At 41.2% G+C, this 25,439-nt stretch overlaps 1 protein-coding gene across 1 annotated transcript in view; it reads left to right on the forward strand.

The window, feature by feature from the left end:
• The first annotated feature begins 7,801 nt into the window (after positions 1-7,801).
• LOC117513192 (T-cell activation inhibitor, mitochondrial-like) overlaps positions 7,802-25,439 on the forward strand; it is a 102,608-nt gene continuing 84,970 nt past the window's right edge. The window contains exons 1-3 of the mRNA XM_034173489.1: positions 7,802-7,820; positions 8,937-9,083; positions 16,522-16,668. Coding sequence (XP_034029380.1) covers positions 7,802-7,820; positions 8,937-9,083; positions 16,522-16,668 — 313 coding nt within the window. The remainder of the gene's footprint in view (positions 7,821-8,936; positions 9,084-16,521; positions 16,669-25,439) is intronic.

A 25,439-nucleotide genomic window follows, 5' to 3' on the forward strand; every position in this document is an offset into this window, starting at 1 on the left:
TGTTCTTAAGTCTAGTCCTGCTGAGCCTGGAGTTGCTCTGACAGGTAGTTCCGCTTGTGGATCAATTTTCCACATTTTGATGCTTTCTGTAGTATGCTCTATCATTTCTCCTGAAATCATTCTTATCAAGGGTGTGGATCCCGACCCTAAAGGTCGATTGTTCAGCTGATCCACAGCAGTAGTCAAGTCCTGTTTCCAATGTCGCATAGTGCGATCTTTTGACAGCTTCCGTAGGGTCTCTTTAAGAAGCCCGTTCATTCGCTCTATTAACCCCGCCGCTTGCGGGTAATAGGGAATATGATAAATCCATTCAACATGATGTTCTTGGGCCCACTCTTTCACTTTATTTCCTGTAAAATGAGTACTGGCAAACCATAATACTGCTGTATTATTTTTAAACACTTAAGTGTGGCCATTTGATTTGCAAATTTACATGGATGCACTACCAAGACCCCAGAAAATGTATCTACAGCAGTGCATGCATGTCTACATTCCTTAGACATGGGGCAGTGGTCCAATAAAATCTAACTGCCAAATTTGACCAGGACTTTTTCCACGATTTAACTGCCCATGCAAATGTTGAGGAACACCCTTCCGGTGGTGTTGACATTGTTCACACTCAGTGATTGCTGTTTTCACATCATCCAATTTTAGATCAATACCTCGATCTCTGGCCCATTTTAGGGTACCTTGAACCCCCCAATGTCCTGCTTTGACATGAGCCCATCTAGCCAATCCTGGGCTGGATTGTCTTAATTCAATCATTACTTTTACTAATTGATCTGCAGCTTTATTATATAAAGCTTCTGAGTCTTGTCCATTAGTGTGTGCATCTACATGCATCACAGTAATAGGAATTGTTTTAGCCTTTTCCCAAATGTCTTCCCACAATTCTCTTCCCCAAACTTCTTTAGAATGTATTTTCCAATTAGTGGCATGCCATGTAGGCATCCAGGTAAGTAGTCCTTGGGTCACTGACCATGAATCTGTATAAATATGGAGGCCCTGTGGTCCTCCCTGCATGACCACCATATGCACGGCCTTCAACTCCGCCCACTGACTGCTTTTTCCTTCTCCTAATTCTTCCAGAGACTGACCTAATTGTGGGTTAAAAGCTCCTGCTTTCCATCGCCTTTTTCCTGCTTGATATTGACAGGAACCATCAGTAAACCATGCTCGACTTTTCTCATCATCTGACAAATCATCCCACCTTTTTCCTGCTTTAACAGGAGATTCCTCCAATGGTTGAACTTCAAAAGGTTCCTCATCTTCCTCAGGAGCATCAGCTACTTGTTCATGCAGCAATGACACCCCTTTTTCACCTGGTTTTACACGCTCTGACACATACCATTTCCATTTTATCACACTAGCCTCCTGAGCTGTCCCTATTCGGTGAGTGGTGGGATTACTCATCACCCATGAGAGAATAGGTATCTGTGTCCTCATCATTACTTCATGTCCCACCGTTTGTGATTCAGTTTCAATCAACGCCCAATAGCATGCTAAAAGCTGTTTTTCAAAAGGTGTATAACGCATACCTGCGTCCGGGAGTTTTCTCGACCAGAATCCTAAAGGTTTTCGTATCCTGTTTTGTTTTTGCCATAAGCTCCAATTAGTATAATCATTTAGAGCAGACACTTGAAGTTCTACTGGTCCTGATTGCATTTTTCCTAAGGACACAGCCTGCTGTATGGCTTCCTTTGCCATATCAAATGAGCATTGTTGTTCCTCTCCCCATACAAACTCTTCTTTCTTTCTAGTGCATCGATATAAAGGCTGCAAAATCTGTCCTAAATGTGGAATATGATGTCTCCAAAATCCAAATAAACCAATATATCGTTGTGCATCTGTCTTACTGTGAGGTACTGGAAAGTTAGCTATTTTCTCTTTAGCTTTTTGTGTGATTTCCCTCTCTCCTTTATTCCAAACTATTCCTAAGAATTTCACTGTTTGAGCTGGTCCCTGAATCTTTGCTGGATTAATTTCCCAGCCAAATGATTTCATATGAGTCACTAATTTCGGTAGATATTCCACTACTTCTGCTTCTGTATCTTCTTGAAGCATAATGTCATCAATGTAATGTGAGATCATCATTCTCATTGGAACCTGGAACTGTTCCAAATGCTCCGCCACCACTCTATGACAAATAGTGGGACTGTGTAAATATCCTTGTGGCAATCTTGTGAATGTATATTGCCGTCCTTCCCACGTAAATGCAAACTGTTCCATCCTATCCTCTGGGATTGGTATGGTAAAGAATGCATTAGCCAAATCTATAACAGCATACCACGTACCACTATGATGTTGCACTCGTTCAGTTATACTCACAGCATCAGGTACAGCTGAAGTCAAAGCCGGTGTATGTTTATTTAGACCTCTAAAGTCTACAGTCATTCTCCATGTACCATCCGATTTACGGACTGGCCACAATGGATTATTCCATTTTGTTGTCACTGGTTTCAAAACTCCTGCCTCCAAGTAGTCTTTTATGGTTGCAGTAATTTCTGCTTGTCCTCCAGGAATACGATATTGTTTCTGATTAATCACACATGTAGCCTCTGGAATGGGAAAAGGTTTCATTTTTACTTTTCCCACCAGAATCATTCTTATGTTTGCTATCCCAAATTGAAATTTAACCTGTTCTAAATGCAAAGTCATTCCAGCTAAAATATCCATGCCAATTATCCATTCATTAATTGGAGTCACTATTACAGTGTACACTTTAATTGGCATATTTCCAATTTTAAGCGGTATCGATACATTTTTTCCATACACCAATTGTCCGCCTAATCCAGTTAAGGGAACTATAGGTCCCTTCATTTTCTCTGGATTTCCATGAATCAATGAGGCCTCCGCTCCTGTGTCCACTAAAGCCGAGGTGACTTGAACTGATTTTTTCCTAAATATTTCCAATCACACATGGGGTCTAATATCACTTGTGAACCATTGTTTTAATTCTCGGCAGGCCACAAGAGTTTGACCATCATCCTAATCTTCCTCGCAAGGGTCAAAGCTCCAAGAACGCCTTTCTTTATTTTTCCCCTTCTTTTTGTCTTTCTTTCCTTTCCGGACTGCAGCTATTTGCAGCTGATCATCATCAGAGTCCTCCTCCTCCTCCTCCTGTAGGGGAGGGGCACTAGGTTTCACTCCTTTCTTTTCTCCCTGCACAATTTCTTTCAGCAATGAGGCCAATTCAAACATATCAGGGTGCATCCCTGACACACAAGTCACTTTCAATCCTTTTTGTTTACATTTTTCAGCCAAGAAGGAAGTTGGTACACCGTCTATTTCTTCGGCTTGAATTTCCAATTGCTTCACTTGTTGTTCTAATCTTGTCACCTTTTGTGATTTAGCACATTCTGATGAGCGGACTGTATCTAAAGTTAAAACCCGCTCTTTCCAGGCTTCTGCACAAATCCACATCATTTCATGAATACCTCCCAACGGAGCTTTCTCTTTAACCTCCACCCGTTTTAACATTTCACATAAAACTGGCGGAGTCGCGGTGGGAATCGCTCCAGTCCACGGCCCAGGGCGTCCCCCACGTCGCCGTAGAAGCTGGCCTATTTCCTTAAAAGTGATCCCATCCCACCCCGGGACCACTTCTTCCTGCTGAGATGCCACCTCCGCATCTCTCTTTCCCAATCTAAAGCAAGACTCCTGCTGAGATGCCACCTCCGCATCTCTCTTTCCCAATCTAAAGCAAGACATTTCTGTGTGTAGTCTGAGCGTAACCGTATCCTGCCGACAACGCCAAAAATGTTTTGAAACACAAGGTTCGGTCAGATCGGCACACAGAAATGATCACACAGACTGCATTTTGCTAGAATAAAAAGGCGTATATTTATTCCCCACAAAAGCAGTTACATCAAACACACGTGGTTGCAGCGCATTTTTCTCTCTTACCGTGACGCCTTTAAGGTGGAGAGCCAACACCTTCAGCAGAGTGCGCCTGTCAACCGGCTGGGCGTTCGTACGTTAACCCACAGCAGACTCTGTTGAAGCATGGTTCTACTCCCTCTTTTCTAGTGTGTCCGCGAAGGGAGGGTGAGTGGCCAACTCACCCTCCCTGGCGCACATAATTTCTTTAATCAACAGGCATCTGAAAGTTATTTTCTCTATTACAAAGACATAATAAAAGCAGTTCTTCACTCCCAGTTCAGAATGATCCCAGCATGCTTCACTCCCAGTCGTTAGTGGCTACAAAAACAAAGTCGTGCTATCAGTGTAATAATTACAAGTACATCCAGCTCTTCGCTCCCAGTTCAGACTGACCCCAGAGTGCTAAAACAAAATTAAATTCTCAGGGTTACGTTAAGACAGGTGCAAAACAGCACAATAACATTTATTATACATGTGGTCAGAACAACCTGGATCTGAACCCGCTGAAGACTGTGGAGGTGATAGTAGGCTTCAGGAGGAATCCACCATCACCCCCCTACCACTCCATCCTCAACAACACTGTGCCAACTGTGGACACTTTCCGGTTCCTGGGATCCACCATCTCTCATGATCTGAAGTGGACCTCGCACATAGAGTCCATCAGGAAAAAGGCAGATGTACTTCCTCAGACAGCTCAGGAAGTTCAACCTGCCCCAGGAGCTACTCATCATCTTCTACACATCCATCATCCAGGCTGTCCTGAGCTTCTCCATCTCTTTGGTTTACCTCTGCCTCCAAACATGACAGGCACAGACTTAGACCAACTGTGAGGTCTGTAGAAAAAATCATTTGAGCCAGCCTGCCTTCCATCCAGGACTTATACCGGTCCAGGACCAGGAAGCCAGCTGGTAACATCTCTGCAGACCCCTCCCACCCTGGACACTCACTGTTTAATCTCCTCCCCTCTGGTCGACGCTACAGAGCTCTGTACATCAGAACAACCAGACACAGGAACAGTTTCTGTCCACAGGCTGCCACACTGATGAACAACGTAACCTGACACAAAACTCACTAATTCACACACCTCATGTACAACTTAAATTCAGTCTGTTGTCTGTTTCACACATGTTGGAAAAGTTTTGATGTTTTATTTTTATCATGATGGGAGAATGTGGAGGTTTTTTTTAATTGATATATATGCTGAATATATATTGTGCTAATTTTACATTTAAGTGTGGCCACTTAATGCTGAGGGTTTTTCATGTGAAAAGACAAAAGACGGCTCTCCTCAGAGAATAAGATAAGGCCAAGGCCCGGTTTCATAATGCAAATCTAGTCTACTAAACTTAGACTACAATTAGTCATCCAACATTATTTGTCTAATCACCGTTTCACATCCATGGCTCCACTTGTAGATTGGCCATCTTACATTAGTCGACGGTTTTCATGGACATCACGGTCTCACATGTCCTGTTGCCAAGAGACGGCTCCGATGTGTGTTTTGTTTACTTCCAGGTTGGTCGTTGTCATGAACTATAAACATATACATAGACGCCTCATAACTTGCTGCATCATAATCCAGCGTCGCCGCCATATTGAATGGGTCTCTTCACAATAGCACCAGAGTCAACCGGAGTCAATGGAGAGTGAGCAAATTTGTTGGTATTTTGTGCTGCTTCCAGTTGCAATAACCAGCGCAGTATAGAAACCAGATCGCGTGGGATTACCTTTCATAAATATGTTTGAACAATAATTTTGGTTATTGTACCATTTGTAATATTACGTCATGGTAACAAACGGTACTTGTAACGTTATTCCAGCAGGAACTGGTCCTCTCTCTCATTAACTGTTTCCATTCAACTAGTATCGCAACTCAAGCGAATTTTTGTTAATGCGATAAAAGAAAAAGTGCATTTGTTCACATTTCCATCCACTTGTTATGCGCTTTTGTTTCACAATTCTTTGGAATTGAGTGGTGTGTGTATTTGACAAAGTAAAGCTGCACCACATCCTAAAATTAACTCCATTGGAGTTTCAGAGTGTCAGCACATGGAACGGAAGCTGTTGGGAAGGTGTCGTAACACGGACCCACAACAGGGGGCGCTAATGAACGGACAATGGATAAGGGAAGGAGTAACAATTTAATGTTGCACAAGAACACAACGTAATATAAACAAGGGTACTGCCAATCATACACAAGAGGACTGCGGGCAGGCTCGAAGATAGGAGACCTCGGATGAACGAAGAGCCGGGACCCACACCGCTTCTACCACCAACGGCCTGAAGAACACCGAAGCCGCCAAGCCCTGAGTCCCCAGGTGGTCTCTGTCCTCCGTTGTCGGCCCTGGTACTGCTGGCAGACAGAAACAGAAGGTGGTGAGTGTGAATCCTCACACCCAGCAACCTTGATTAATGATTCTTCTTGGAGGGAGAACCTCCACCTCCAATCATACACACGTGCAGCTCCGGTTTACCACTTATTGGTTTTGGGATGTGAGGCGAAGTCGTCGCAGTCACAGCAAAACACCAAAAATTCCAGATAAGGAATATCACCAGGAAAAACAGCTGCAAAACAGATCAGATTATTATTCGCAATAATTACAGCAAGAGGTTTACCTTGAATCGTAGGAGATTTCTCGGCGAGGAGGTGGAGTCGCCGCCCGGCCTTTATGGTGATGATGATGATGAGATGAATGAGTGACAGCTGGTGTTGAGGATGATTGACGGTTGTCACTCCCAGTGGTTCTGGCGCCCTCTTGTGCTTGAAGCCCGCACTCCAAGCAGGGCGCCATCCGGTGGTGGTGAGCCAGCAGTACCTCCTCTTCAGCGGCCCACACAACAGAAGCTGTGGAAAAACACAGTTCTGTCTCAAGACTTTTAGCTCTCCAGCCCCAGTCAAAAGACTAACAAGGTACTTTAAGACCCTGGAATCACCTGGAACTTTCTTTTCCTGGCCTTGAAAAAAATGGTCATCTTTCTAACATATTAAAGCAAAAATCCGCACAGCCTAAGTGCTCCCATACAAAAAAAATATATATATTAAATTCTATTTATATTAAAAATGATTAGGGGTGTCTAATAAAAACTTTTTTTTTTGCATGGGAGTGCTTAGGCTGTGTGGAGTTTTGCTTTAATATTTGTCTCACTTTGATGCAGCACCCCGTTTTACACATCTTGGATGTGCGTGTCTTTTTGATTCATCTTTGTAACAAAAGCAGGCGAGCAGAGAGAGAGAGAGAGAGAGAGAGAGAGAAACATAGGTTCCTACCCGGACTTTGATGAGTGATGCACACTGAGAAAAACGCGACTTCAGTTATGACCACTGACCTGTATTACTGTAGAGGACACTGCCCATTGGCTGGGCGAGCCAGCGCAGGGCCGCCATGTTGTGTGGCAGCTAGCATGAAAGATGTCAACAGCAAAGAGAAAACTGGCTATTAAAGGAGCTCAGTGATTTGCTATTAACTGTCTTTCCTATCGTAACCAGGACAGCAAGGCAAAGGGAATCACATTCCACAAGTAAGTAAAATGTGTTAACTATGGTGTTTTTTTAATCACGTTTGTGTCAGTTGTAAACAAAACATTAGCTCCTAACACATAATGAATAGCTATAGGCCTACCTTTTTCTCATCATGTTTTGTAGAAGGGAAAACTGTAATGAAAGAATGTGAAACTTCAGTAGGCCTACTTTGAGTGTATATATAATTGTAATCTTAAACCATGTCATGTAGTGACACAGTGCATATGTGATTGCAAATTGCAAGATAAGCACAGACATGACGACACATCATACCAATGCATGTCATGTAGATCTAAGACCTAAAAGTAGTAAAAGCCACAAACCCTAGCACAGACAGACTGAATGTATTCAATAATATTTGATTTAATCATTCAGGTTTCCAAAGATAGATAAGAAGCCATGGCTGTACCAGGCATGGGTTAGAAATTGCAGGAGAGATACAGAGCCATCACCGCATGCTCGTATATGCAGTAAACATTTCCAGGCAAAGTACATCAGTAAAACCCTGGAAAGAACCTATCTAGCAGAAGATGCTGTTCCTGATGTCTTTGAGCTGCCAGAAGATCTCAAGGTAATCTTTGGATCACATCATCAATTACTTATGTGTACTGTAATCAGGTACTAGAATGCACTAGAGCTATTTGAAATTGAGCTATTTAAAATTCTTCTTCTTACTTATAAGGTTTTGAATAATCAGGTCCCATCTTATCTTAGGGACCTCATAGTACCATATCACCCCAATAGAGCGCTTCGCTCTCAGACTGCAGGCTTACTTGTAGTTCCTAGGGTTTGTAAGAGTAGAATGGGAGGCAGAGCCTTCACCTTTCAGGCTCCTCTCCTGTGGAACCAGCTCCCAATTCAGATCAGGGAGACAGACACCCTCTCTACTTTTAAGATTAGGCTTAAAACTTTCCTTTTTGCTAAAGCTTATAGTTAGGGCTGGATCAGGTGACCCTGAACCATCCCTTAGTTATGCTGCTATAGACTTAGACTGCTGGGGGGTTCCCATGATGCACTGAGTGATTCTTTCTCTTTTTGCTCTGTATGCACCACTCTGCATTTAATCATTAGTGATTGATCTCTGCTGTCTTCCACAGCATGTCTTTTTCCTGGTTCTCTCCCTCAGCCCCAACCAGTCCCAGCAGAAGACTGCCCCTCCCTGAGCCTGGTTCTGCTGGAGGTTTCTTCCTGTTAAAAGGGAGTTTTTCCTTCCCACTGTCGCCAAGTGCTTGCTCACAGGGGGTCGTTTTGACCGTTGGGGTTTTTCCGTAATTATTGTATGGCTTTGGCCTTACAATATAAAGCGCCTTGGGGCAACTGTTTGTTGTGATTTGGCGCTATATAAATAAAATTGATTTGATTTTGATTTGATTTGAATCGTAGACCTGATCTTATTAGAATCATTGCAGCGTAAGAGTCCACGGAAAAGGACATCAACTACAAGTGGGCAAGCAGTATCAAGCAGTATCTCTATATATTGATATTGACCTCTGGCATTTGCCATTGCATAAAATGTTATGCCTTTTCCTTTTAGGCTGGGTTGTACAGAAGGCTTTGGAGCGCCTTGTCTGTGACACCTGTCGTGAGTGCCTTGTGGCAACAGTTCCATCTGTCCGTTTCAAGCAGGCCTTCATGCTGCTCAGTATTAAAAACCTTGGAGGACTGCAGATCCCCTCAGATGGTGCATAGTTATTTTGTTCTACCGTATACTGTAAAGTTATTTTAAACATTGCTGTATTAATTTCAGTCAGATATTCCTTCTGAATTGTATTTATAGCCTTTTATATTTTAGGCCTAACATTTAATAAATTTATGTAATTTTACCAAAAAAGGTAAAAGTTCATTTGTATCAACACATACAAACTAATTTCAGATGTTGTCGTAGTGGTGCTGTCTGCTGAAAGACATCTTCGTCTGCTGTATGATCCGAAGAAAGTCACAGTAACTGCATCAGAGCTACGTCTTCAAACCCACGTGTTAAAAGATGTAGGCACTGATCTGTTTGACTTGAGTTCTCATGCAGTAACGACAGCTGAAGGTCTTGACAACCACTACTACGACCTCATCAGGCTACTGGTCCACATCTATTACAACGTCCGTCTCCATCACATGGCACGCCTGCAGAACCTATGGCTCCAGGCTAAAAGCATTCGGTAAAAATATAACAAACTTGTCCTTTTCAAAAGGCAGTAGTTGTCAGCTAAGTCAGTACTGGATGATCATAATTTAGTTTTGAGCTGATGGTACCTATCCTTGTTTCCCCACATTAAGTGGCTTTTAGGCCTAGACTATATTGTACATGTATGTATGGTAAATGGTGATTGTGGAGAACTCTGTATTGTATAATTTTTAGGCAGTTATAGCTTACAAACTTCAGACTTGTATATACCTACATTTTGTCCCACATTAGGTGGTTTTTGGCCTAGGCAATCAGCTTTTGAAAAGTATGTAAACGTGTATGAGTGTTAGTTACAAACCTTGCATAATTGTAATAAACTTTGAGCTGTAAATACAAAAGAAGCTAGTGTACCCTGTACAGTAGCAAATTCTGTCAAAATATGTATTCTAATGATACGGCAAATTCCTATGAAAAAATAAACATGTTTATGTTCTTGAGTAGTCAAGTGTTGATTTTACTTTTCTAAATCTTAGCTCAGGATACCAGTTCAGCAGGAATGAAATTATAAGAATTTTCATTACAGTAAATATATAAAAGGATGCAAAATTGTACCAGTACAAAAAGACCCATAAATTGCAGCACCCTTAAAAATAGTATCTTGCTGCTGTTGACACTATCATTACTGACATTAGACCGACACTGACAGCCGTATCGGTGCGGCCTACGGCGCTAATACTAGACCTACATTAAATGTCGCTCTGTCATTAGGAAGAACTCTTCATTTCCTTTGTATAGAAGTTTAAATTTTGAAAATCGGTTGAAAATTAGTGACTTTAGAGCCTGGGAAAGACAGCAGTGCAGGCCATGTGCAATTGTTTTCAAACTTCATCGCCACACAAGATGGCGGCTCCAGTGACGTCACGCTGGCCTCACTGCCAGCGAATAGGCAGCGTCCTATCTAGGGTTTCCAACTGTCCCTTGAAAAACGGAATCGTCCCTTATTTGGAAATAAAAGTGTGCGTTCCGTATTGACCTGAAACGGGATGCAGTTTGTCCCGTATTTCTGTGAGAATCAAAAAGTCTGTAAAATGTCAATGGAATTGACTGGCGCTTTATATGGAAACTTACGGTAAATTTGATCCCAGCCTCTCTCCTGCTTTTCACCAATGAGCTGACACGAGTTGACAATACAGAATCACTCTTATCTCATTGGTCGAGGGACATCTGCTCGCAAGAAGATACCGACGTCATGAGCCGACGACGGTCGCTGGACGACAATAACAAAGCAGCATGGCTGATATCGATACAGACACCAACACTGGCACTGCAGATATGCCTACAGACAGCAATGTCTGTAACGTCGTTACTACTCCTCCTCCTAAAAAAAAAAAAAGAATGCAAAAATACAGGGGAGAATGAGAAAAGGAAAATGGCTGGGTGGAAAAGGTGCGCGACAACAGTATTGTTTACTTTTCAGACTTTTTTTTTTTGCACTTTTTATTACACTAAATGTGTAAATATGCACTGTTACATTGTTTTGGATGATGCAAATTTTCTATTGTCTTTTTGTTTTTGTTAATTTTTTTTTTTTTTAATTTATACAATTTAAGTTAAGAACAGGGGTGGTGGCCAAGTGGTTAATGCGCTTGGTTTTAGTTCGGAAGGTTCTGGGTTCAAATCCCACCCCTGCCACATTTCTCCATGTAATGTGGAGTTGCGTCAGGAAGGGCATCTGGCGTAAAACCTGTGCCAAATCAACATGCAGATCCACCTTGGATTTGCTGTGGCAACCCCGAGTGCAAACAAGGGAGCAGCCGAAGGGACTTACTTATACAATTTAAGTTAAGCAATAACACTACAGAGATTTATTTTTAAAGAAGACAGAATGCTCATATTGAAATTGTGATTGAAAATTTATTTTGCACTAAAAATAAATTGCTAAATAATAATTTGTTTTCCACGTGTTCATATCAGAACAAATGCATGTATGCATCTACCTAAATTCAGGGTCAAGTCAACAGTAAGTAAGTCCCTTCAGCTGCTCCCTTGTTTGCACTTGGGGTCGCCACAGCAAACCCAAGGTGGCTCTGCATGTTGAATTGGCACAAGGTTTACACAAGTTTTACGCCGGATGCCCTTCCTGACGCAACTCCACATTACATGGAGAAATGTGGCAGGGGTGGGATTTGAACCCGGAACCTTCTGAACTGAAACCAAGTGCATTAACCACTTGTCCACCACCTCTGCTTGTCAAGTCAGTCAAATGGTTAAAAATCGTTTCACACAGACGCTGGGAAGGGTGAAGGCAATGGTCAGTCGGCCGGTCGGCCCTGGCGGTGAGGTGTCTCTTATTTTTCAGAGAGTTGGCAACCCTAGTCCTATCCAGTAATAAAGGTCAGTGGTTATGACTTATATACCTGTTCAATAAATGTTCCCTGTGAGCGGGGGAAATGCTCAACCGTCCAGTTTGTAGAGTCATGAGATAGAACAAGCTGAAACAATCTATATGTCATACCATGTCTGTTAAAGAGGACAAGACAAAGTCTTTCAGCATGAAAGTACGTATTTTTAATGTGTGACAGCATCCTGTTTTGAAACTCAATCTCTGCTGTTTCTAAGAAACCAAACTGTGGGAAAATCGGGTAAAAATTTGGGGAGTTACGGATTATTATAGTTGGAGATTCATCTTCCGCAGTACAAATAAATGCACTGGAGGCACAACAGTGACCCATCCAAGATGGCGGCTTGGTGATACGTCAGCTCCAATAGGCAGCGGCAGTCCATGAGGCGTCTATGGTCATGAACTATCCAGCCTTTGTTTCATTAACTGGCTTTATTAACATTTCCAGGCCCATACGAACTGCAGAAAGACATGCTTAGCTCTTAGCCTAGCGGTTTCACGCTTCAGTTTCTTCTTCTACACTTTCAGCAACCTTTTTGTGCGCACAAAGCTGCTCAGCGTAACAGTGACACCCGGTGGCTCACGTGAGAACTGTTAGAAACATGAATGTGTCTGCTGCAACCGCGGCCAAAATCAGAAGAAGGTCTCCTTTTGAAGGAATACGAGTGATGTAGGGCTGCTGTTTAGTGTGTGTTCCATCAAGTGGTGGTACATGGTAGCTGCCATGTTTTGAGGTAAGACACTGATGTTTTGTCGACTAAAATAAGATTAGCCTCCTCTATACCAGGCTTAAAGCTTTAGTTGGGTAACGTGTGCTTTGTACAATGACTAATGTCAAAAATTAGTCAACTAACAGACTTTATTTGACTAAAAAAGGTTAGACTGCTTCACGAAACCGGGCCCAGATGTCTCTGCTCAAGGTTTTAGTTTTGGACAGATAACTGACGTTCTTACAAGATTGGCTGAAAGCTGTTGCTAGGTAACCACTACTTTCATGTTCTTTGTAACTGTATGAAAGCTTAAAGTTTGTAACGGCCTTCAGCAGAAGGAAGAAGGGTCGTCTATGTCTGCTCCCACGGTATTAAAGACTTCAATTGAAGCGGAATGTCTGTCGTGTCCTCACACTTTTCTTTTTCTCTTTTCTCTTATTGCACATTTTATTTTCACATTTTTACTGTGAATGATTCCGTGTTTAGTGTATATTTGCACGTGCCGTGCAGAGAGAGTGCAGCTCAAACCCACGTCAGGTTCCATGTATTCTGTGGCCATATTAAAGCGTTTCTGATTTGTAGTTGTAGTCTTACACACCTCTCTGCAGCTTCTCTCCCCCTGCCATCCCCGTAGAGACGGTGCCTGCTCCCAGACCACCAATAACCAGCAAAAATCTATTTAAGCATAAAAATTCAAAAAGAAAAAATATTATAGCACCTTCAACTGCACCACAGACTAAAACAGTTAAATGTGGTCTATTAAACATTAGGTCTCTCTCTTCTAAGTCCCTGTTAGTAAATGATATAATAATTGATCAACATATTGATCTATTCTGCCTTACAGAAACCTGGTTACAGCAGGATGAATATGTTAGTTTAAATGACTCAACACCCCCGAGTCACACTAACTGTCAGAATGCTCGTAGCACGGGCCGAGGGGGAGGATTAGCAGCAATCTTCCATTCCAGCTTATTAATTAATCAAAAACCCAGACAGAGCTTTAATTCATTTGAAAGCTTGACTCTTAGTCTTGTCCATCCAAATTGGAAGTCCCAAAAAACAGTTTTATTTGTTATTATCTATTATCCTCCTGGTCGTTACTGTGAGTTTCTCTGTGAATTTTCAGACCTTTTGTCTGACTTAGTGCTTAGCTCAGATAAGATAATTATAGTGGGTGATTTTAACATCCACACAGATGCTGAGAATGACAGCCTCAACACTGCATTTAATCTATTATTAGACTCTATTGGCTTTGCTCAAAAAGTAAATGAGTCCACCCACCACTTTAATCATATCTTAGATCTTGTTCTGACTTATGGTATGGAAATTAAAGACTTAACAGTATTCCCTGAAAACCCCCTTCTGTCTGATCATTTCTTAATAACATTTACATTTACTCTGATGGACTACCCAGCAGTGGGGAATAAGTTTCATTACACTAGAAGTCTTTCAGAAAGCGCTGTAACTAGGTTTAAGGATATGATTCCTTCTTTATGTTCTCTAATGCCATATACCAACACAGTGCAGAGTAGCTACCTGAACTCTGTAAGTGAGATAGATTATCTCGTCAATAGTTTTACATCCTCATTGAAGACAACTTTGGATGCTGTAGCTCCTCTGAAAAAGAGAGCTTTAAATCAGAAGTGCCTAACTCCGTGGTATAACTCTCAAACTCGCAGCTTAAAGCAGATAACCCGTAGGTTGGATGCCAGTATTTGGTTAGACTCTTTCTCTCAGATTGTTCTGTCTGAGTTATTTTCATTGGTTACTTGATCCAAACCATCAACATGTCTATTAGACCCCATTCCTACCAGGCTGCTCAAGGAAGCCCTACCATTATTTAATGCTTCAATCTTAAATATGATCAATCTATCTTTATTAGTTGGCTATGTACCACAGGCTTTTAAGGTGGCAGTAATTAAACCATTACTTTAAAAGCCATCACTTGACCCAGCTATCTTAGCTAATTATAGGCCAATCTCCAACCTTCCTTTTCTCTCAAAAATTCTTGAAAGGGTAGTTGTAAAACAGCTAACTGATCATCTGCAGAGGAATGGTCTATTTGAAGAGTTTCAGTCAGGTTTTAGAATTCATCATAGTACAGAAACAGCATTAGTGAAGGTTCCAAATGATCTTCTTATGGCCTCGGACAGTGGACTCATCTCTGTGCTTGTTCTGTAAGACCTCAGTGCTGCTTTTGATACTGTTGACCATAAAATTTTATTACAGAGATTAGAGCATGCCATAGGTATTAAAGGCACTGCGCTGCGGTGGTTTGAATCATATTTATCTAATAGATTACAATTTGTTCATGTAAATGGGGAATCTTCTTCACAGACTAAGGTTAATTATGGAGTTCCACAAGGTTCTGTGCTAGGACCAATTTTATTCACTTTATACATGCTTCCCTTAGGCAGAATTATTAGACGGCATTGCTTAAATTTTCATTGTTACGCAGATGATACCCAGCTTTATCTATCCATGAAGCCAGAGGACACACACCAGTTAGCTAAACTGCAGGATTGTCTTACAGACATAAAGACATGGATGACCTCTAATTTCCTGCTTTTAAACTCAGATAAAACTGAAGTTATTGTACTTGGCCCCACAAATCTTAGACATGGTGTCTAACCAGATCCTTACTCTGGATGGCATTACCCTGACCTCTAGTAATACTGTGAGAAATCTTGGAGTCATTTTTGATCAGGATATGTCATTCAAAGCGCATATTAAACAAATATGTAGGACTGCTTTTTTGTATTTACGCAATATCTCTAAAATCAGAAAGGTCTTGTCTCAGAGTGATGCTGAAAAACTAATTCATGCATTTATTTCATCTAGGCTGGACTATTGTAATTCATTATTATCAGGTTGTCCTAAAAGTTCCCTGAAATGCTTTCAGTTAATTCAAAATGCTGCAGCTAGAGTACTAACGGGGACTACAAGGAGAGAGCATATCTCACCCATATTGGCCTCTCTTCATTGGCTTCCTGTTAATTCTAGAATAGAATTTAAAATTCTTCTTCTTACTTATAAGGTTTTGAATAATCAGGTCCCATCTTATCTTAGGGACCTCATAGTACCATATCACCCCAATAGAGCGCTTCGCTCTCAGACTGCAGGCTTACTTGTAGTTCCTAGGGTTTGTAAGAGTAGAATGGGAGGCAGAGCCTTCAGCTTTCAGGCTCCTCTCCTGTGGAACCAGCTCCCAATTCAGATCAGGGAGACAGACACCCTCTCTACTTTTAAGATTAGGCTTAAAACTTTCCTTTTTGCTAAAGCTTATAGTTAGGGCTGGATCAGGTGACCCTGAACCATCCCTTAGTTATGCTGCTATAGACTTAGACTGCTGGGGGGTTCCCATGATGCACTGAGTGATTCTTTCTCTTTTTGCTCTGTATGCACCACTCTGCATTTAATCATTAGTGATTGATCTCTGCTGTCTTCCACAGCATGTCTTTTTCCTGGTTCTCTCCCTCAGCCCCAACCAGTCCCAGCAGAAGACTGCCCCTCCCTGAGCCTGGTTCTGCTGGAGGTTTCTTCCTGTTAAAAGGGAGTTTTTCCTTCCCACTGTCGCCAAGTGCTTGCTCACAGGGGGTCGTTTTGACCGTTGGGGTTTTTCCGTAATTATTGTATGGCTTTGGCCTTACAATATAAAGCGCCTTGGGGCAACTGTTTGTTGTGATTTGGCGCTATATAAATAAAATTGATTTGATTTTGATTTGATTTGAATCGTAGACCTGATCTTATTAGAATCATTGCAGCGTAAGAGTCCACGGAAAAGGACATCAACTACAAGTGGGCAAGCAGTATCAAGCAGTATCTCTATATATTGATATTGACCTCTGGCATTTGCCATTGCATAAAATGTTATGCCTTTTCCTTTTAGGCTGGGTTGTACGGAAGGCTTTGGAGCGCCTTGTCTGTGACACCTGTCGCGAGTGCCTTGTGGCAACAGTTCCATCTGTCCGTTTCAAGCAGGCCTTCATGCTGCTCAGTATTAAAAACCTTGGAGGACTGCAGATCCCCTCAGATGGTGCATAGTTATTTTGTTCTACCGTATACTGTAAAGTTATTTTAAACATTGCTGTATTAATTTCAGTCAGATATTCCTTCTGAATTGTATTTATAGCCTTTTATATTTTAGGCCTAACATTTAATAAATGTATGTAATTTTACCAAAAAAGGTAAAAGTTCATTTGTATCAACACATACAAACTAATTTCAGATGTTGTCGTAGTGGTGCTGTCTGCTGAAAGACATCTTCGTCTGCTGTATGATCCGAAGAAAGTCACAGTAACTGCATCAGAGCTACGTCTTCAAACCCACGTGTTAAAAGATGTAGGCACTGATCTGTTTGACTTGAGTTCTCATGCAGTAACGACAGCTGAAGGTCTTGACAACCACTACTACGACCTCATCAGGCTACTGGTCCACATCTATTACAACGTCCGTCTCCATCACATGGCACGCCTGCAGAACCTATGGCTCCAGGCTAAAAGCATTCGGTAAAAATATAACAAACTTGTCCTTTTCAAAAGGCAGTAGTTGTCAGCTAAGTCAGTACTGGATGATCATAATTTAGTTTTGAGCTGATGGTACCTATCCTTGTTTCCCCACATTAAGTGGCTTTTAGGCCTAGACTATATTGTACATGTATGTATGGTAAATGGTGATTGTGGAGAACTCTGTATTGTATAATTTTTAGGCAGTTATAGCTTACAAACTTCAGACTTGTATATACCTACATTTTGTCCCACATTAGGTGGTTTTTGGCCTAGGCAATCAGCTTTTGAAAAGTATGTAAACATGTGTATGAGTGTTAGTTACAAACCTTGCATAATTGTAATAAACTTTGAGCTGTAAATACAAAAGAAGCTAGTGTACCCTGTACAGTAGCAAATTCTGTCAAAATATGTATTCTAATGATACGGCAAATTCCTATGAAAAAATAAACATGTTTATGTTCTTGAGTAGTCAAGTGTTGATTTTACTTTTCTAAATCTTAGCTCAGGATACCAGTTCAGCAGGAATGAAATTATAAGAATTTTCATTACAGTAAATATATAAAAGGATGCAAAATTGTACCAGTACAAAAAGACCCATAAATTGCAGCACCCTTAAAAATAGTATCTTGCTGCTGTTGACACTATCATTACTGACATTAGACCGACACTGACAGCCGTATCGGTGCGGCCTACGGCGCTAATACTAGACCTACATTAAATGTCGCTCTGTCATTAGGAAGAACTCTTCATTTCCTTTGTATAGAAGTTTAAATTTTGAAAATCGGTTGAAAATTAGTGACTTTAGAGCCTGGGAAAGACAGCAGTGCAGGCCATGTGCAATTGTTTTCAAACTTCATCGCCACACAAGATGGCGGCTCCAGTGACGTCACGCTGGCCTCACTGCCAGCGAATAGGCAGCGTCCTATCTAGGGTTTCCAACTGTCCCTTGAAAAACGGAATCGTCCCTTATTTGGAAATAAAAGTGTGCGTTCCGTATTGACCTGAAACGGGATGCAGTTTGTCCCGTATTTCTGTGAGAATCAAAAAGTCTGTAAAATGTCAATCTTATATCCCTAACCCTAACCCTAATTTGTAGTCAAGTTAACATTGGGGTATGTGTATGTTAAAATGCACAGGAATACACCAAATTGCACCATTTTTCTAGAAAATGGTGCAATTTGGTCCCCCAGACCCCCAACTCAATATTGCTCCCCCAACTTTATAAAGGGTTTTGACTCCCAGGTGTGATGTAAGGTATACATGATTTAGACCTGGTTTGACTACACATTAGAAATTTGGTGTTTCCGTTAATAAAAAAGAACATAACTGGGGGGGGCTTCAATATGGCTAATACCTAGGGCCCAGAATTTGGTGCTTCACCCCTGCGCTGACTACAAATGGATCAGAAAAGTCCGCAACTTTACACTACAAAGTCGGTAAAAGAGGAAATTGTACAACTTCCCTTTGATTTGGAGGTGATGATTGCAGAAAGAAAAGCTTGTTGGGGGTCAAATTAGTCCAGAATAAAGTATAATCCAGAGACAGAGAACTTTAAAACTGTCACACACGTTAAAGAGTTAAAGAGCTGCAGCTGCATAAATCAGGCTTTAAATTAATTACATAAATCATCATAAATTGTAAAATTGATAGCTATTTTTATATTTATTCTGATAGCACCTGTACCTGGATGTGTTACTCTGTCGTTAAATGATTTTTAAAAAATGTTGAAAACATTAAAGGTTCATTCAGTAGTTCAGCGCAGTTGGAACCAAAATGGCGCCGTGTTCAATGTTTGACACCACTTTCGCTAATCAAGGCACTCTATGATGCACCCCCCCCCCCCCCCCCCCCCCGACGGCACAGGAAATACCCCCCATGCACAAGGGGAAGCACGCAGGGCACCGGCAGCACCCCATAGGGCACCGTGGAATATGTGACGTCTAAAACGCTTGTTAAAAAGAAAATATTATGAACACTCATTGCTTCTTTAAACTATTATATTTTAATTTCTAACAGTTTTTAAAGCTATTGTTCATTTATTAGGTATTATTATTTCCACTGATAGTTTTTTTCTGGTGTGTGTGTGTGAGATATAAAGTGTTTTCTTTAGTCTGAGGCTGTGATCTGTTGTTGATTTGGGCTTCTGTTAAATTCAGGTTCTCCATAGAAGTAGAGAGACTGGATCTCCAACTCAAGGTCTCGTTCCATTGAGTTCTGTTTGTGAGTTTGCAACCCCGAGATTTCAGCCACTCGGCTGCCAGAGTTGGGGTCATTCACGTCCGGTCGTCTGCCAACAATATAACACCAGATGTGGTTTTAAAGCACAGTTTCTGTGTGTTTTCTTGTGTTTTCTGATGTGGCTTCAGCAAGTTATCCCCTCAAAGTATGTTCAAAGTGTAGCTTGAATGAAGTTCTTGTTGATTTGAAATCGTATTCAGGACAAAACTTGCTAATATGATTGATAAGTGTCATGGTTTTGGCCTGCTCTGGCTGTTGAGCCCATTTTTCCCCCTTTCTGTTGTCTTTCTATCCAGCTTTGAGTTCTTAGTTTATTTTCATCCTGGTTTATTCTGTTATGTTGTTAATTTTTACTTTGGCCTTTCGTTGTCTTCTAGTTTTCTTCAGTCAGTTGTGTTTTATTTTATTTATTTTTGCTGTACTTTGGTCACAGTTTTCAACAGTCACTCAGTTGCTTTGCACTTCACAATGTTTCGTTTTGCTGTACTTTGGTCACAGTTTTCAACAGTCACTCTGTTGCTTTGCACTTCACGTTGTTTCCTTTTGCTGTACTTTGGTCACAGTTTTCACAACTCTGTTGCTTTGCACTTCACAATGTTTCGTTTGGTGTACTTTGGTCACAGTTTTCAACAGTCACTCAGTTGCTTTGCACTTCACAATGTTACGTTTTGCTGTACTGTGGTCACAGTTTTCACAACTCCGTTGCGTTGCACTTCACAATGTTTCGTTTTGCTGTACTTTGGTCACAGTTTTCACAACTCCTCTGCGTTGTACTTCACAATGTTTCTTTTTGCTGTACTTTGGTCACAGTTTTCAACAGTCACTCAGTTGCTTTGCACTTCACAATGTTTCGTTTGGTGTACTTTGGTCACAGTTTTCAACAGTCACTCAGTTGCTTTGCACTTCACAATGTTTCGTTTTGCTGTACTTTGGTCAGTTTTCAACAGTCACTCAGTTGCTTTGCACTTCACAATGTTTCGTTTTGCTGTACTTTGGTCACAGTTTTCACAACTCCATTGCGTTGCACTTCACAATGTTTCGTTTTGCTGTACTTTGGTCACAGTTTTCACAACTCCGTTGCGTTGTACTTCACAATGTTTCTTTTTGCTGTACTTTGGTCACAGTTTTCAACAGTCACTCAGTTGCTTTGCACTTCACAATGTTTCGTTTTGCTGTACTTTGGTCAGTTTTCAACAGTCACTCAGTTGCTTTGCACTTCACAATGTTTCGTTTTGCTGTACTTTGGTCACAGTTTTCACAACTCCTTTGCGTTGCACTTCACAATGTTTCGTTTTGCTGTACTTTGGTCACAGTTTTCACAACTCTGTTGCGTTGCACTTCACAATGTTTCGTTTGGTGTACTTTGGTCACAGTTTTCAACAGTCACTCATTTGCTTTGCACTTCACAATGTTTCGTTTTGCTGTACTTTGGTCACAGTTTTCAACAGTCACTCAGTTGCTTTGCACTTCACAATGTTTCGTTTTGCTGTACTTTGGTCACAGTTTTCAACAGTCAATCTGTTGCTTTGCACTTCACAGTGTTTCCTTTTGCTGTACTTTGGTCACAGTTTTCAACAGTCACTCAGTTGCTTTGCACTTCACAGTGTTTCCTTTTGCTGTACTGTGGTCACAATTTTCAGAAGTAACTCAGTTGCTTTGTACTTCACAATGTTTCGTTTTGCTGTACTTTGGTCAGTTTTCAACAGTCACTCCTTTGCTTTGCACTTCACAATGTTTCGTTTTGCTGTACTTTGGTCACAGTTTTCACAACTCCGTTGCGTTGCACTTCACAATGTTTCGTTTGGTGTACTTTGGTCACAGTTTTCAACAGTCAATCTGTTGCTTTGCACTTCACAATGTTTCGTTTTGCTGTACTTTGGTCACAGTTTTCAACAGTCACTCTGTTGCTTTGCACTTCACAGTGTTTCGTTTTGCTGTACTGTGGTCACAATTTTCAGAAGTAACTCAGTTGCTTTGCACTTCACAATGTTTCGTTTGGTGTACTTTGGTCACAGTTTTCAACAGTCACTCATTTGCTTTGCACTTCACAATGTTTCGTTTTCCTGTACTTTGGTCACAGTTTTCAACAGTCACTCTGTTGCTTTGCACTTCACAGTGTTTCCTTTTGCTGTACTTTGGTCACAGTTTTCAACAGTCACTCAGTTGCTTTGCACTTCACAATGTTTCGTTTTGCTGTACTTTGGTCACAGTTTTCAACAGTCACTCAGTTGCTTTGCACTTCACAGTGTTTCCTTTTGCTGTACTTTGGTCACAGTTTTCAACAGTCACTCAGTTGCTTTGCACTTCACAATGTTTCGTTTTGCTGTACTTTGGTCACAGTTTTCACAACTCTGTTGCGTTGCACTTCACAATGTTTCGTTTGGTGTACTTTGGTCACAGTTTTCAACAGTCAATCTGTTGCTTTGCACTTCACAATGTTTCGTTTTGCTGTACTTTGGTCACAGTTTTCACAACTCCGTTGCGTTGCACTTCACTATGTTTCGTTTCGCTGTACTTTGGTCACAGTTTTCAACAGTCACTCAGTTGCTTTGCACTTCACAATGTTTTGTTTTGCTGTACTTTGGTCGCAGTTTTCAACAGTCAGTTGCTTTGCACTTCACAATGTTTCGTTTTGCTGTACTTTGGTCACAGTTTTCAACAGTCACTCAGTTGCTTTGCACTTCACAATGTTTCGTTTGGTGTACTTTGGTCACAGTTTTCAACAGTCACTCTGTTGCTTTGCACTTCACAATGTTTCGTTTTGCTGTACTTTGGTCACAGTTTTCACAACTCCGTTGCGTTGCACTTCACAATGTTTCGTTTTGCTGTACTTTGGTCACAGTTTTCACAACTCCGTTGCGTTGTACTTCACAATGTTTCTTTTTGCTGTACTTTGGTCACAGTTTTCAACAGTCACTCTGTTGCTTTGCACTTCACAGTGTTTCCTTTTGCTGTACTTTGGTCACAGTTTTCAACAGTCAGTTGCTTTGCACTTCACAATGTTACGTTTTGCTGTACTGTGGTCACAGTTTTCACAACTCCGTTGCGTTGCACTTCACAATGTTTCGTTTTGCTGTACTTTGGTCACAGTTTTCACAACTCCGTTGCGTTGTACTTCACAATGTTTCTTTTTGCTGTACTTTGGTCACAGTTTTCAACAGTCACTCAGTTGCTTTGCACTTCACAATGTTTCGTTTGGTGTACTTTGGTCACAGTTTTCAACAGTCACTCAGTTGCTTTGCACTTCACAATGTTTCGTTTTGCTGTACTTTGGTCAGTTTTCAACAGTCACTCAGTTGCTTTGCACTTCACAATGTTTCGTTTTGCTGTACTTTGGTCACAGTTTTCACAACTCCATTGCGTTGCACTTCACAATGTTTCGTTTTGCTGTACTTTGGTCACAGTTTTCACAACTCCGTTGCGTTGTACTTCACAATGTTTCTTTTTGCTGTACTTTGGTCACAGTTTTCAACAGTCACTCAGTTGCTTTGCACTTCACAATGTTTCGTTTTGCTGTACTTTGGTCACAGTTTTCACAACTCTGTTGCGTTGCACTTCACAATGTTTCGTTTTGCTGTACTTTGGTCACAGTTTTCAACAGTCACTCAGTTGCTTTGCACTTCACAATGTTTCATTTTGCTGTACTTTGGTCACAGTTTTCAACAGTCACTCTGTTGCTTTCCACTACACAGTGTTTTGTTTTGCTGTACTTTGGTCACAGTTTTCACAACTCCGTTTCGTTGTACTTCACAATGTTTCGTTTTGCTGTACTTTGGTCACAGTTTTCAACAGTCACTCAGTTGCTTTGCACTTCACAATGTTTCGTTTGGTGTACTTTGGTCACAGTTTTCAACAGTCACTCTGTTGCTTTGCACTTCATAGTGTTTCGTTTTGCTGTACTTTGGTCAGTTTTCAACAGTCACTCAGTTGCTTTGCACTTCACAATGTTTCGTTTTGCTGTACTTTGGTCACAGTTTTCACAACTCCGTTGCGTTGCACTTCACAATGTTTCGTTTTGCTGTACTTTGGTCACAGTTTTCAACAGTCACTCTGTTGCTTTGCACTTCACAGTGTTTCGTTTTGCTGTACTTTGGTCACAGTTTTCACAACTCCGTTGCGTTGTACTTCACAATGTTTCTTTTTGCTGTACTTTGGTCACAGTTTTCAACAGTCACTCAGTTGCTTTGCACTTCACAATGTTTCGTTTTGCTGTACTTTGTTCAGTTTTCAACAGTCACTCAGTTGCTTTGCACTTCACAATGTTTCGTTTGGCTGTACTTTGGTCACAGTTTTCACAACTCCGTTGCGTTGCACTTCACAATGTTTCGTTTGGCTGTACTTTGGTCACAGTTTTCACAACTCCGTTGCGTTGCCCTTCACAATGTTTCGTTTTGCTGTACTTTGGTCACAGTTTTCAACAGTCATTCAGTTGCTTTGCACTTCACAATGTTTCGTTTTGCTGTACTTTGGTCACAGTTTTCAACAGTCAGTTGCTTTGCACTTCACAATGTGTCGTTTTGCTGTACTTTGGTTACAGTTTTCACAACTCCATTGCGTTGCACTTCACAATGTTTCGTTTGGTGTACTTTGGTCACAGTTTTCAACAGTCAATCTGTTGCTTTGCACTTCATAGTGTTTCCTTGTGCTGTACTTTGGTCACAGTTTTCAACAGTCACTCTGTTGCTTTGCACTTCACAATGTTTCGTTTTGCTGTACTTTGGTCACAGTTTTCACAACTCCGTTGCGTTGCACTTCACAATGTTTCATTTTGCTGTACTTTGGTCACAGTTTTCAACAGTCACTCAGTTGCTTTGCACTTCACAATGTTACGTTTTGCTGTACTGTGGTCACAGTTTTCACAACTCTGTTGCTTTGCACTTCACAGTGTTTCGTTTGGTGTACTTTGGTCACAGTTTTCAACAGTCAATCTGTTGCTTTGCACTTCACAATGTTTCGTTTTGCTGTACTTTGGTCACAGTTTTCAACAGTCACTCTGTTGCTTTGCACTTCACAGTGTTTCGTTTTGCTGTACTGTGGTCACAATTTTCAGAAGTAACTCAGTTGCTTTGCACTTCACAATGTTTCGTTTGGTGTACTTTGGTCACAGTTTTCAACAGTCACTCATTTGCTTTGCACTTCACAATGTTTCGTTTTCCTGTACTTTGGTCACAGTTTTCAACAGTCACTCTGTTGCTTTGCACTTCACAGTGTTTCCTTTTGCTGTACTTTGGTCACAGTTTTCAACAGTCACTCAGTTGCTTTGCACTTCACAATGTTTCGTTTTGCTGTACTTTGGTCACAGTTTTCAACAGTCACTCAGTTGCTTTGCACTTCACAGTGTTTCCTTTTGCTGTACTTTGGTCACAGTTTTCAACAGTCACTCAGTTGCTTTGCACTTCACAATGTTTCGTTTTGCTGTACTTTGGTCACAGTTTTCACAACTCTGTTGCGTTGCACTTCACAATGTTTCGTTTGGTGTACTTTGGTCACAGTTTTCAACAGTCAATCTGTTGCTTTGCACTTCACAATGTTTCGTTTTGCTGTACTTTGTTCAGTTTTCAACAGTCACTCAGTTGCTTTGCACTTCACAATGTTTCGTTTGGCTGTACTTTGGTCACAGTTTTCACAACTCCGTTGCGTTGCACTTCACAATGTTTCGTTTGGCTGTACTTTGGTCACAGTTTTCACAACTCCGTTGCGTTGCCCTTCACAATGTTTCGTTTTGCTGTACTTTGGTCACAGTTTTCAACAGTCACTCAGTTGCTTTGCACTTCACAATGTTACGTTTTGCTGTACTTTGGTCACAGTTTTCACAACTCTGTTGCTTTGCACTTCACAGTGTTTCGTTTTGCTGTACTTTGGTCACAGTTTTCAACAGTCAATCTGTTGCTTTGCACTTCACAATGTTTCGTTTTGCTGTACTTTGGTCACAGTTTTCAACAGTCACTCTGTTGCTTTGCACTTCACAGTGTTTCGTTTTGCTGTACTTTGGTCACAGTTTTCAACAGTCACTCTGTTGCTTTGCACTTCACAATGTTTCGTTTTGCTGTACTTTGGTCAC

Source organism: Thalassophryne amazonica, chromosome 7 (assembly GCF_902500255.1).
Source record: "Thalassophryne amazonica chromosome 7, fThaAma1.1, whole genome shotgun sequence".
NCBI classification, from domain to species: Eukaryota; Metazoa; Chordata; class Actinopteri; order Batrachoidiformes; family Batrachoididae; genus Thalassophryne; species Thalassophryne amazonica.